Genomic DNA, 14,237 nt, shown 5'->3' on the forward strand with positions numbered 1-14,237 from the left:
CATAGAAAAAGAATTTTACATAAGCAGAGTTTCCTTGACCTCTCTTTTTTTATTCAAATGTTTTCTTATAATTTGTTAGGTTTTGGATTTATATAGCTTCAAGTTCCATATTTTTGTTATTATAGGAGAAATAAGTGCTTTTTATCTGCAGGGCATGGATGATACACAGGTGCGAAGTGCTGCTACTGATATATTATCATACTTGGTTGAATATAATCCATCCATGGTACGAGAGTTTGTCATGCAGGAGGCACAACAGAATGATGATGTAAGTAAGAAGTTAACAGAGCAAAAAATAACCAACAAGGTAAATATTATTTGCACTAACAGTAAGTATTTATACATGGGAAGCTATAACTGTATTTATTATTCATTTCTTAAAGATTTAAATAGTTGATGTTTGAGAAAAGTGTAGCCATAATATCATGGCTTATTCTTCCCCTAACTGGCTCCTGTCTCAGTTTATAAATTATCTTACAGCAGTTGTTAATGCTCAACTTAAATTTCTTTAAAAATTTTTGAGATCGGGCTTTCCTGGTGGCGCAGTGGTTGAGAGTCCGCCTGCCAGTGCAGGGGACGCGGGTTCGTGCCCCGGGCCGGGAAGATCCCACATGCCGCGGAGCGGCTGGGCCCGTGAGCCATGGCCGCTGACCCTGAATGTCCGGAGCCTGTGCTCTGCAACGGGAGAGGCCACAACAGTGAGAGGCCTGTGTACTGCAAAAAAAAAAAAAAAAAAAAAAAAATTAAGATTAAATTTCTTAATTCAGAAGTTAATGTGCTGTGTAGTGTTGTTTAAATCATTTAATCAATAAATTGTTCTTCTATATGTGGAATTATGAATAACTTCCCTAGGAAAACATTGGCTTTGCTAGGGATAGAGTCTCAAAATCATCAAGAATGATGAAGCACATTCCTTTGGAAAGTGTTTAGGGTGCTTTCTTTACTGCCTAACCATAGGGAACAAGCTGTTGTGTTGTGTACACACACACACACACACACTCACATTCACTCACTCGCTCACTTACCCATCAATTTCAGAGTCGGTGAGAGAATGTATCCTGGTGATGTGAAAGGTTCTCCCAGAGTCAGTGGTACATGGCGTATGTGGAAACCGTAAATGTTTGTGCTCTGTTTTCTTTTCAGATAATTAAACCAATCATCCTGATTTTTTATTTTCTCGTTCCCCCATAAAATCTTGGAAGTAACTTTTTACTTAAGAATAAACTAAGATATTCTGCCCTCAAACAGAGGGTAAAAAGACAATCTCTTAGAAAAAAATGTATGTAGAATTCCAGCCTATCATATTTTTACAAAATGAGGAAATAGACTTTTTAAAGAGATCATAATGTGTTGTGATGTCAAAATGAAGTGGAATGCCTAGTAACTTCTATATTTAACACTTGTTTACAAAATTGTAATGTCAGGGTAGGTGCAGGAAGTGCCAGTTTGAACTGTTGAATATTATGTCAGTTTTTTGCTTTTATGAAATAGTCCTATCTTGAAAACCTGTGTGTGTGTGTGTGTGTGTATGTATGTATGTATGTATGTGTGTGTGTATATATATATATAAAAATATATATATATATATAAAATAAAGGCTATTCTTGTTGGCGCTGTAACCCACTAGTTGAACATACCTTGATGTACTTCATTCATACGCAGTCGTCTTGATTCCCAGTCTGATTGTTATTTCCATGTATGTCTGCATTTTCTCTGTCTATCCTACCATTGCATATATAGGCAAGAGCAGGGGTTTTTCTCACTGAATGCCTCTCAATTTTTCCTCTTCAGCCAGGAAAACCAGTCATAGCAGAGCATCAGGAAAACTAAGTCAATTTTGTATGTCATTTGGAATATCTATAATACATTTATTCTCCTGTGTGCTCTCTAAATACCGTAATCTTGTTTCCCCCAATTTCAGACATTCAGGTACCAACTGATTTTTCCTTAAATTAATTTTAAATGGAAACTTTATATCATTTCCATAAATGGAGAATAGGTGCAGTTACCATCTGCCATAAATAGAAGGAATCTATAAAAATGCAGTGAAAGAACAATGTTACAAATTTCAGCTAAACGTTCTTACTGTTAAAGCCCGTTAGCTTTCTTCAGAAGGGAGATTTTGTTATTCAGAGGTGTAAAAGATCTGTTAGCACCAAACTGAAACTTTGTTTTTATTTTAATCGGGATTTAAAGATAAAATCCCCTTGATTAAAGATAAATTCTTTTTGGTACTATTTGTGTAATGTGCCTATACCATACTTTTGGAAAACTGCTCTGTATCCATTAAAGAAGTCAGTCAAGCATTTCATTTTGTTTGCAGTTAAGAAAGCCATAGCTAGGTATAATGCTGTAGCATGTCTCATAGTATATGCTTTTTCCATTCCCTCCTATAATATGTGATCCTTACTATGTGTATTTTTCTCACCAGGATATTTTGCTCATCAACCTCATTATAGAACATATGATTTGTGATACAGACCCTGAACTTGGAGGAGCAGTCCAGCTTATGGGCCTCCTTCGAACATTAGTTGACCCAGAAAACATGTTAGCTACTGCCAATGTAAGCTACGGGCATTTTTCTCTTTTTCACACTAGTATAATTTTTATTGCTGGTAGGAACCAATGCAGTTAAAGTTCATGGAAGTGTTTTCGATTCCTTAGAAAACAGAAAAGACTGAATTTCTGGGTTTCTTCTACAAGCACTGTATGCATGTCCTTACTGCTCCCTTACTGGCAAATACAACAGAAGACAAACCTAGCAAAGGTAAGGTAATACAGGTTGGTAGTTAAGTTCTTGGTTCTTGAATTCTGAAACTCAAAAAGTTGGGGTTAACCTAGAGGTCTACTAATATATTTTCAAAAGAGGTAATTTCAAGGTAAAATTTCTTTTAAAAGTGCTATAATCAGAGGTACTAGAACTGTGAAAGAATATACTAGAGATAATTTTTTGCTTTCAGAATTTTAAAACAATATATTCTGTTAAAGCAATATTTGTATTTAGTTTGCATTTACATGTATGAAACAAATAGAAGGAAGAAGCTATTAGAAGATTCATTTTAAGTTATTTGTACTCCAAGTGTGTAGATACAGAGCAGAGCTTATGCTTAGTATTAAGCAGTTTTTCTTTGCATTGAGGATTATTCCAAGGTAGGATTATTTCTGCATTTTATTCCTTTAGCTTTGTGTGTGTGTGTTTGATTTAGAAAATAGTTTTAGGGTCTTCATTGGGAAATTCCTTATTGAAGCTTTGAGAATAAGTAAGTTATTTTGTCATATGAATTATCAATATAGTATACTTAACTTATGACACCACTTAGGAAAAAAATGTTAAATTTACCTTTTTTAATGACTCTAGAATCAAGTCTTGGAAATGTGATACTAATTTTTCTTGTCTACTTTATTCATAGTAGGTAAAGCTTGAGGCTTCTTTCCAGACCCACATGTTCAATTCATCAAACATTTATTGAGAACCCATTGTGTGGAAGGCACTGTGCTATATATATAATCTTTAGGGGTTAAATGGGAGAAATAAAAACAGTGAGTAAAATAGTTTTGGAGGCTTACTGCCTGGTGAGGAAGATAAGCCAGTAATTATAATTCAGCGTGGACTCATTATGTGTAGTAAAAGGAGGTACAAAGTACACGAATCAAAGGAGCAGAGAGAGTAGTTCCATCAAAGCCAGATGATGTGTGGTAGGAGGACCTCCTGTGATAGCTGTATATCCGTTGAGGGGCATAAGACATGGTAGAGCATTCTTGCCCTCCGGAATGAAACAGATCTAATAGATTTGTATCCCAGTTTGCCTTACTAATAACATTTCACACCTGGGTCTTGTGACCCTAATTCTTCACAGAGTTATTTAAATTAAATGTGAAAAAATGGAAAGCACAGTTCTTGGCACATGGTAGGCATTCAATAAATGTTAGTTCCTTTTTCCTTAACTTTAACATATTTGGGTTAATAGAAGGGATTTTACTTGATTAGAATTCGGATTCTTAATTTGGGGAGGAAAAGAATATAAGCCATTAAATATAATTGTGTTTTGTTTTGTTTTGTTTAGATGATTTTCAGACTGCCCAGTTGTTGGCACTTGTACTGGAATTGTTAACATTTTGTGTGGAGCACCATACCTACCACATAAAGAACTACATTATTAATAAGGACATTCTCCGGAGAGTGTTAGTTCTTATGGCCTCGAAGCATGCTTTCTTGGCATTATGTAAGTGTTGCTTCTGGTAGAATTACTTATTGTCTGTATAATTACTATCTTTCGGTGTTATTGCCTGAGAAGAAAAGATCACTGATTGCAGGAGACCGAGGTTCTAATACTAAACTACACTGATAATGTACTTTTGCCACATTTTGAGCAGGTGACTTTCCTGACTCTTCTTTCTCAATATACAGTAAAGGGGTTAGAGTGTACCTACAAAATGTATTAAAGTATTATTGAAATGGCACCTTAAATCATTTTATTTGCCGTATTTATTTTTGACTTTATATAGCATGACAATCACAAATTGGACATTCTTGTGAGACCAGAGTCTCACACTGAGTCATGAAGAATACATTCGTAATTTGGAAAACATAGCTAATAGCACCAAGTTTCCAAAATACATTTTTTCTAAGTTACAGAATGCCTAGCACAAATGCCTGCAGATGGTCTGTTCATTAATTCCACAAATATTTTTCCCCCAGCTTTACTGAGACATATTTGACATATGACATTGTGTTACCTCAGATACTTTAGAGAAGGGGTGACAGACCACAGCTGTGGCCAAATCCAGTCCATGGTCTGTTTTTGCACAACCTGCAAAGTGAAAAATAGTTTCTGTGTTTTTAAAGCATTGTTCAAAAAAAAGCTACAGAGACCATATGTGGCCCACAAAGCCTAGAATATGTATTCTGTAGACCTTTATGGGAAAGGTTTGTCACCTCTCGTAGAGCAACAGATAGTCTTTTAACAAGGCTGTTCTTAGTTATACATGTTTTTCAAAAGTTGACTTTCACTGTATTCTTAAGACCCTAGTTTACAGAAGTAAAACATGTTTCTGAATTAGAAATAGGTTAACCCAGAATATTCTTGATCATGTAGCAGTCAGCCTTCTTTGGTAAGTTGGCACACCAGTTTTAGAGTACCCTAGAGGCTCAATAAGAAATGTCTGTTGGTAACTAACTCTTTTTGGCCTTTTGGTTTTTATGGGTAGGTTTGGTTTTGTTGTTGTATAAAGGCATCATAATCATCCAGTAATTAGAAGCCTGAACATATACATCCATTTTTGCTGTCTTTTTTTACTTCATTTTCAATCATTTTGCTTGGGAATTCCCTGGCCGTCCTCAGTCAGTGGTTAGGACTCTGCACTTTCACTGCCGAGGGCCTGAGTTCATTACCTGGTTGGGGAACTGAGATTCCACAAGCTGTGCAGCGCAGCCAAAAAAAAATGTTTTGCTTAATTGACTTTTAAAATTATGAAAACATTGTTTATAAGGATATTTCTGACATTGATTTATTCTGTCAACATTTTATCTTTAAAATGGTATTCAAAATAGAAAGTTTAATGAATTTTTCTTAGAAGGAAACCTATTAGGGTGACACTTGTTATAGTTGAATTAGTTTTTCAGTCTGGTGTACACACTGCAGTATGAACTGAGAATACATGTGGTCAGATGCTTTTCAGCCAAAAGGAATAGTGCATATAAAGGGCTCTTAAACTCATATTCATTTTCCTTATAAACCTATCATAGCAAAAGTGAGAGTCCCAAAGCAAGTTGAGAGGAAGTTAATAATGAACACTTCTTTGATTTGTTCTTTCATGTCAACATAGAAGGTTTTGTTTGAGTATAGGAAAGGGAGTTTGAGCAGATGGGACAGAACGGGAAAACTGAATAAATTTAAAAATTAATCAGTTTTATTTAACACCTACTACCATGTTTTATTGATTCTAAGATATGCATTTATCATCTCAAATCAAGGTGAGTCTTAAAATTAATGGCATGTCATTATGATTGGTAGCTTTTTTTCTTTGTTTTGTTTTCTTAGTAGTAGAAAGGAAGGTTTTTTGCGATCAGTGGCATCTTACATTTGATGAAGTATGATGCATACCTAGTATTAGGAAAAAGATGATTGACCTGAAGTCAGTTGTCAAGTGGCTCAGAGTTCATTAGGAGGAGATGGTCTGTAAATACCAAAACAACATCAAAAGCACTATGTCGAGGTGTGTCTGGATGTATAGTGGAAATGAGTTATTCTCCCTGAATGAGGCAGATCAGGAAAACCTTGCAAAAAGAAGTAAAGTAAGTTGTGTCTTGATCATGGGAGTGTGTGAAATTCTTGGTTGAATACACAATTAAGATGAACAAATGTGAAAGTGTGGTATGTTAGAGGTTTGGTATAGGTAGAACACATGAGTCTAGTGGGAGAGTGGCAGGAAAGGGAAAGGCCTTTTCTTTAGTCCTTCATCTCATTTTGCTTACAGTATTGCAAAGAAAATTTCTCACAGTTCAGTGAGAACTCTGAAGAGAATCATGACAAATTAATGAGTTTATATTGTAGGAAATTAAGCATGCTAGCAAAAATCTTAGTTATGTTTTATTATTTTAATATTTTCCAAACTAAGTTAGGTTATCATTAATTAAACCTTACTCTTTCTCAAATGATTCTCAGTGTGTTTCTCTTCCCAGGATTGAGAATGAGTAGCTTCTGAAAGAAGATGCCAGTCATTAGGAATGCACTCTTTAGGACTGGCTATACAGTAGGAGTTTTAATCAAGGATTTCTAAAAGAACTAAGCATAAATTTGCAGAGATTTACTATCTCTTCAGTCTTAGGAAAGATCTTGTACATTAAAATATTAAGTATAGTTTTTTTTTTTAAGGGAGATTTTATAAGTAGATTTAGATGTCCACTTGTAAAGACAAAAGATTGGTTAAATGTACGCAGTTTGGGGACTTTGAATTTTTCATACCTGCTGGTTCTTAATTTTTATACTTGTATCATATTTAAAGACGACGTAGTCAAGCCTGTGAGTGAGAACACCAATCCTATTTCGTCTTTATAGGTTAGATATGTATGTGTGTAAACACACAGACACACACACAGTTTTATCAGTCTTGGCCTTTACCAGATTCTTGGATCTTAAATTGTAGCTTTTTAGTTCATACCTATATGTTGTCTGGCTGTTTTTTAAAATATGGAAATCTATAAGAAGAATGAAGTAGAGAAAAATTTTGTGGTAGATGCTTTTTTTCAGCTATCATTAGTTACATATGCAGCAAAAAGTTTCAGACTTACATAAAATGTCATGTTGTGTAAGGTAAAGATTTATTATTTGTTTTAGAGATGACTGAAACTAAGCGTAAGAGATTCCTGGCATGTTTAAATAAAGGTTAGAGATGTGAGTGGAAGCAGAGTGCACTTTTACATTGACAATCCTACATCTGTGCTAACTTGACCTATCGCAAAAGCTTTCTCTAACCTCCTTCAAGCAACTTGACTTCATTAGAACTCACTGGTAAATTTTTGAAAGTAACTTTATTCAACAGCAAGAATAGTGGTTGGACATTTTTCATGCAAGTTTCTTTTTGGGGAGAGGTTTGGGTGGAAATGACACGATTCTTGATATAAATAAAATGAGGGCAAATGAGGAGCAAAACAAAAAAAAAAAGCCCATTAGAATTACCTTCTGTCTACCTTGGCAGTTTCTGAACAAAACTGCTCTTGAGGAGATGGCAGTGGTGCCAGCTGCATACTCTGGTCTTAGCGAGTTCTAGGAAGGGGGTTTTCTTTTCACTTACCCGGGAGCTGCTTGCAGACCATAGGGTTCAATTAGTGTGTGTTATGGTAGGACACAAGTCTTCACAAAGCCTGCAAAGTTGGAGTAACAATTTTTAAAATAACAGCACTTGCCTTAATTACTAAAAGCTTAAAATTTGACCTATTAGCATGAGCTCTAAAGTATTGATTTTTATTCTGACAAGTGGAACTGCCTAAGTTCCTTTGTCAAGTAACATTAAAAAACAAACAAAAAACAACAACAAAAAACAAGCTCTCAAATCATTGTTTTGGGAAAATAAACCCTTATTAGGCTTTGACTTATCACAAAGAAAGATGATGCTTATTGTTTAAAATGTCTTATTTCACCATGCCTATGTATTTGAAAATACTCAGTAGTTTAAAAAATAAAATGCAATTACTCTTCTATAAACTATTTTGAACTCCCTGCCCAGAGTGTCTCTTTAGTAAGAGACACTGTTAAATAAGTTGGATTGTTAAGGCAGTTTATAATCAACTGTACCTAATTGGGCATTCACTTGTGGACCTCTTTTTTGCCAACTAAAGAAAAATTGAGCTGCTTTACTCCTCTGCCTTCCTACCCAGAAACCGTGTCAGCATGGTTGCCTGGCTACCTGCTCATGAAGGACTTGATTAATAACAAATTGGCAATTTAACGAGCCACTTCCATGATCTCCAAAGAAACCAAAATACAAACACAATATTTAATCTTGCCAACCGAAGACGATGTGACTGCATGAAGTGAGTATGCTTTTTTGAACTGTTTACAGTAACTGGGGCATTAACTTACTGATAATTCCATTTAGGTAAAGAGGGCTTTGTTGAAGTCTAGCTGTCTGAGTATATTTGGATCTTGACGAATGGTGACTTAAGTAACTCCCCATACCTCAAGATGTAAATATACCTTTTAATCTGTAAGTTAAAGCCTAATTAATTGTAAAAAGGAAAACTAGGGAAAAAAAATAAAAAGCATACTCGCTGCAGTAAGCATAGAGGACCACATTTTAAACACATCCTCTAAATTGATTCCTAAACTCTGGGAAGGCAAATTTTGGGTCGTGCAGATTTCTGTGGGTTTATGGCATTTCTACAAACACATCCAAAAACAAATCAATGTAAACACCATTAACCCTGATAAGAGTGTCCAAAAATAAGGAAGATCAAATTATAGAGTGGATTGCCCTAATAAAACAATGTTTTTTCTATTGTTTTGAAGGTATATACAAAAGGATATATTTGGAATTTTCTCATCTTAAGTAGTATGATAGGTTAATTCATTTATTAGCCCTAGCTTAGCTCTAATTTCAGATGTAAAGTACATTTTGGTAATCAGTAACTTATTTCCAGAATTCTTCTGGCTGTCTAAGACTTGTGTTCTATGGTGACATACACTGCTTTTAGAATACATTTTTCTGATAACCTTTTTGTAATCCTTATCTTTAGGTTCATACTTCTGGAAGCAGTAACGTATTACTGCATGGAGAACTATGTTTATTTAACAGGTTTTTTTGTAATTCTAAAATATGAAGATATGGTATGTAATTTGAACAACAATGCCTCTGTGTTTCAGGTGCTCTTCGTTTTAAGAGAAAGATTATTGGATTAAAAGATGAGTTTTACAACCGCTATATAATGAAAAGTTTTTTGTTTGAACCAGTAGTCAAAGCATTTCTCAACAATGGATCCCGCTACAATCTGATGAACTCTGCCATAATAGAAATGTTTGAATTTATTAGAGTGGTAGGTTCTATACTTTTTAGTTAGAATTTTGGTTTTGTTTGAGCAAATCAAATATGCATTGTTGGTATTTTGGCTTATTTGAGATTATTATATTTGGAGAGAATTTTTGAAAGAAAACCAGTGTTACCAAAAGCTTATGAGAGATTCAATTTGAACTAACAAAAACCAAAATAATCTCTCTCAGCAGCTAGTTTCAAACTATCTCAGGATAGTTTGAAAACTGATTTAACACTGTCACGGTAGTCATTTTAAGAAAGTAAAAATATAGTTGACATAAGTATTCAGATGTGTTTTTTGTTTGTTTTTAACTTTGAGGTTTTTTGAATTTTTCTTGACATTCCTCCATATGTCTCTAAAGAGCAGATTTCATTCTTTAATGATACAGTAGGCTGGTAGTTCTCAAACATTGGTGTGTCTCAGAATTATCTGTGGCATGCTTTTTAATAATTTCGGTAAAGTAAACGTAACAAAATTTGCCCTTTTAACCATTTTTTAAAGTGTACAGTTCACTGGCGTTAAGTGTATTCACATTGTTGGGCAATCATCACTGCCATCCATCTCTAGCACTTTTCTGTATATATGCCTAGGCACCACCCCAGACTTACTGAATGAGAATCATCTAGGGTAGGACCTGAGCATTTACTTTGGAAAGAGCCATGGATAATTCTGAGGTACACCAAAAGTCAGGGGCTGTTGAAGTAGCCAGTATTTGTTATGCCCATTTGCATTTTTTTGTCCCTAAGATTGGATAATAATTTTATGAAATTAAACCATTTTGGGCGGGTTTATGAGTTCACTACAATTAAGCCTCATATTTTGCTAATTTTTCCTATCATTTTTTATTATAATTCTTTTTTATAGGAAGATATAAAATCATTAACTGCTCATGTAATTGAAAATTACTGGAAAGCATTGGAAGATGTAGATTATGTACAAACATTTAAAGGATTGAAACTGAGATTTGAACAACAAAGAGAAAGGCAAGATAATCCCAAACTTGACAGGTAGATTACCACATATTTGAACCTATTCATTCAGCGACAAGTTTATGATGGTAGCTCTTTTTTGCTTGTTTATTATTTAGCTTGGCAACAGAGGGGGAAATAAGCAGATGGAGGTTGTAGTTTTCTCTAATGGTCAATGTAAATGTTTTCCTGACGGTGTTAGGTGGGTATCAGTATGATTTGTAGACTTTTCTCAGGCATATATCAAGTTAGATAATGCAAAAGAAAAAAAGCAAAACACTGATATGGCAATAAGGCTACTTTTGTGTCCAAAGTAAAATCAGAATATTATTGTATTTGCTTTGCTTTAAGGTTACAAATTATTTTAATGCAATTGTGTACATTTTTTTCTAAATACCTGAGTCCACATACTTGTGGTATATTTTAAAATCCATAAATTTAAGACTTGTTAATTCGTAGTGTTAGCAAGTTTAATAACCGATCTGTAACAGTACAATTTTGATAATGGGAATTTTGATTCCACTACTTCACACTAGATATGGTAGAGTGTAGTTTTTTGTTATATGCTAGGTAAAATCTGTTTTTTTTTCCCCACCTCTGTGTGTATAAATCTGTATTATTCCATTTATCTATTAAGACTGTAATTTGGGATAATATTTGAAGACGAAAGTCTTTATATGAGTCTATTAATTCTACTTTCTTCTCTTTACTCATAGTATGCGTTCCATTTTGAGGAATCATAGATATCGAAGAGATGCCAGAACACTAGAAGATGAAGAGGAGATGTGGTTCAACACAGATGAAGATGACATGGAAGATGGAGAAGCTGTCGTGTCTCCATCTGACAAAACTAAGAATGATGATGACATTATGGATCCAATAAGTAAATTCATGGAGAGGAAGAAATGTATGTTGAAAAGATGGGCAAGGAAATATTGAACGCTTTCTCACTCTAGGTTTATCCTTTTTTTCTTGACAGAATGATTAGTATCTACTTTGTGTCACAACAGATATTAAAAGACTTGCTTTAGAGTGTGAATTTAATAGCTCTGTTGTGAAGGTATAGGCTAAATTTTCCTAATTTGTCTTGAGTGAGATATTTCAGAAGGGTAGGAACACTGACTATAACACTGAAGGTCTCCTTCCTTCTCAGTAGTAAAGTACTGTGGATAAGGATGCTTAGTATTTTGCTAAGCTTTGCTCATAAACTGAATTTCAGTGTCACTGTCTGGCAAAGGAGTAAGCTAGTTAATTGTGTTTTTAGTGCCACCTCACTTGGAGGTTTTTAAAAAGATGAGTATGGGTGACAATTATTGACAGTATTCTCATTTTTAGTAAAAGAAAGTGAGGAAAAGGAGGTGCTTCTGAAAACGAATCTTTCTGGTCGGCAGAGCCCAAGTTTCAAGCTTTCCCTCTCTAGTGGAACAAAGACTACCCTCTCCAGCCAGTCACCTGCAACAAATCTGCCTGGTTCTCCAGGCTCACCTGGATCCCCAGGATCTCCAGGCTCTCCTGGATCCATTCCTAAAAATACATCTCAGACGGCAGCTATTACTACCAAGGTATGTTTTTGACTCCCAGACCTACCTAATTTAAGCTTTCCCAACAGTAAAATTGTTGTGACTAGTAGTCCCTTTGGTTACTGTCTTTTGGAACTGATTTTAACATTTGTGAACTAGGGAATAATTCTCCCACCAGCAGTTGAGAAATTTCTGAAAGTTTTTATGACCAATTCAGAAGTTTGAATATATTCTTATTTTGGTTGTTTGCATTTTAGCACCTTAAGTTCACATTTGTATGTGTCAAAACATTTACAGAAATTTTAAAGTTAAATTATTATTTACTTTTATCAGCTTTCCCAATTAATACCCAGATAAAGACTTCGTAGGAAGAATATAATCTAAATATCTGGACACTCCTAACTTAATTTTGTCAAGCCAGGTTTATAAAAAAGAATTAACTGTCTACTATCACTAACATTTCCTTTAGGAAGGATCACAATTTTACCACCAAAAATGTAGGAAAGACATAATCTCAGAAAAAACCAATTCTTTTGGCTGCCTTATGTTTCCCTGGACTAGCAGTTAACAGACTGGCATTTGGGATTCATTGATCTACATCAAGACTAAAGTGAGCTACAGTGGTTTCTGGTGAAGGAGCAGGGCTAAAAGGAAGAAGCCTGGATGAAATAATGAGGAAGGGACAGGGCAGAATCACTTTCCTAGCCTCCGATAGTCTGTCTACCCTCATTTCTAGTGGTCTGTTTATTTTCTGTGGTTTTAATTTTGATGCTGTTTAGACTCTGTTAAAGAAAATTTTTTTAATGCATAAAGTCTTAAAACTTAAGTTTTGAATTTTAAATTCAGTAATTAGTATTTATCTACTGGGTGTTTTGCAAGGATCATAAACTGCTTAAAATTTTATCATGGAAAACTTGGGTAATATGTAATGAATTTCAGCTGCGTACAGTCTCGCCTCCCAGAAATAACCAGTTAGTATATTGGGGTGGGGGTATATCCTTTACCAGACTTAAGACATATGTATTGGAAAATGTAGTGTTTTCTTAAAGTAATCCTTATTTCCGAACAGGGAGGCCTCGTGGGTCTGGTAGATTATCCTGATGATGATGAGGATGATGATGAGGACGAAGACAAGGAAGACACGCTCCCTTTGTCAAAGAAAGCAAAGTTTGAGTCATAATGGCAACTGCCTGTGATCAGTACCTGTTGAGAAAACTGGTTCTCTACCCCTCCCCACTACAAATCTATAACAAAGCAGTGGCCTGTTGTGAATGACTGACACAGCTCAGCTCGCACACTTGACTTCTGCTCATCAAGTGCCAATTCAGTGGAGCAGGAGGAGGGGATAATTATACATTTAGGGGGAAGACTTACACCTTCGAGGTCTAAGCTTGGACCACACATTGCCCTTTTCTCAGGGAAGGAAATGGAAACGAAAAGCCAACAGGGCAGGGGTTTTGTAAGTGGAACTCTGGATTGACTGGTCAGTTGCTACAATCAGAATATGCTTTCTCGGACCATGTTTGAGACTCAGAAGAATAGGCTTTTCTGCCCTAATTCTTCACTAGTTAAGAATGCCAGCAGTTTCTTTGTATAAAGAGACCTGCCTTTAAAATCGTACATTCTGAACATTTTAGTCAAGCTACAGCAGGTTTGGAAAAACCTCTTTGGGGGAGGGGCGAATATGAGGTTTCCTCTTTTTTATCTGTTCCCTTTGCCCTTCAAACTGCAGATTTTTTTTTTAAGTGGGGATTTGTCCCTACTTGATTAAAGATTGAGTGGAATTCTAGATGTGGTCATTTGTGTCAATTTTTTTTGTTTCATTTTGTTTTTGATTTTTTTTTTTCTCCTGAGTGTATGCTTAGTTGTTGAGTATATATATTTGGGACCATTAAAAACTTTTTTGATGTAATATAACCTAACGTTGTGCTGGTACCTGTTTTACCATGTGTAATTTTTGTTCTCCATCACAGTTCTTAATTTGTTTAGAGTTTTATGAAAGATGGAATAGTTTTTATTGACAAAAGCAAAGTAATCTTACAACTATGTGCATACAAAAAGCAATACTATTTTGTGACTAAATATTTTATATTAAAATTTACATCAGCAACTGTCTTGAGAATTCAGGGAAATAGAGTGGAATTTAAAATTTCAGCAGTTTTGTTAAACCTAGAAACGTGAAATTAGTATTCCAAAGAGATTCTGAAATTTCGTATCTTG

At 34.9% G+C, this 14,237-nt stretch overlaps 1 protein-coding gene across 2 annotated transcripts in view; it reads left to right on the forward strand.

The window, feature by feature from the left end:
• Nucleotides 1-13,934, forward strand: part of PPP4R3A (protein phosphatase 4 regulatory subunit 3A) — a 38,084-nt gene extending 24,150 nt beyond the window's left edge. Inside the window, exons 7-15 of one of the 2 annotated variants that reach the window (XM_024736249.1) lie at nucleotides 152-307; nucleotides 2,432-2,563; nucleotides 2,665-2,767; nucleotides 4,065-4,223; nucleotides 9,363-9,532; nucleotides 10,394-10,536; nucleotides 11,214-11,404; nucleotides 11,833-12,059; nucleotides 13,087-13,934. In XM_024736249.1, coding sequence (XP_024592017.1) covers nucleotides 152-307; nucleotides 2,432-2,563; nucleotides 2,665-2,767; nucleotides 4,065-4,223; nucleotides 9,363-9,532; nucleotides 10,394-10,536; nucleotides 11,214-11,404; nucleotides 11,833-12,059; nucleotides 13,087-13,197 — 1,392 coding nt within the window. In that variant the 3' untranslated portion in view covers nucleotides 13,198-13,934. The remainder of the gene's footprint in view (nucleotides 1-151; nucleotides 308-2,431; nucleotides 2,564-2,664; nucleotides 2,768-4,064; nucleotides 4,224-9,362; nucleotides 9,533-10,393; nucleotides 10,537-11,213; nucleotides 11,405-11,832; nucleotides 12,060-13,086) is intronic. The other variant, XM_024736250.1, reaches the window with a different exon arrangement.
• Nucleotides 13,935-14,237: the final 303 nt, after the last annotated feature.

This window comes from Neophocaena asiaeorientalis, unplaced genomic scaffold, assembly GCF_003031525.2.
Source record: "Neophocaena asiaeorientalis asiaeorientalis breed wild unplaced genomic scaffold, Neophocaena_asiaeorientalis_V1.1 scaffold152, whole genome shotgun sequence".
Classification (NCBI taxonomy): domain Eukaryota; kingdom Metazoa; phylum Chordata; class Mammalia; order Artiodactyla; family Phocoenidae; genus Neophocaena; species Neophocaena asiaeorientalis.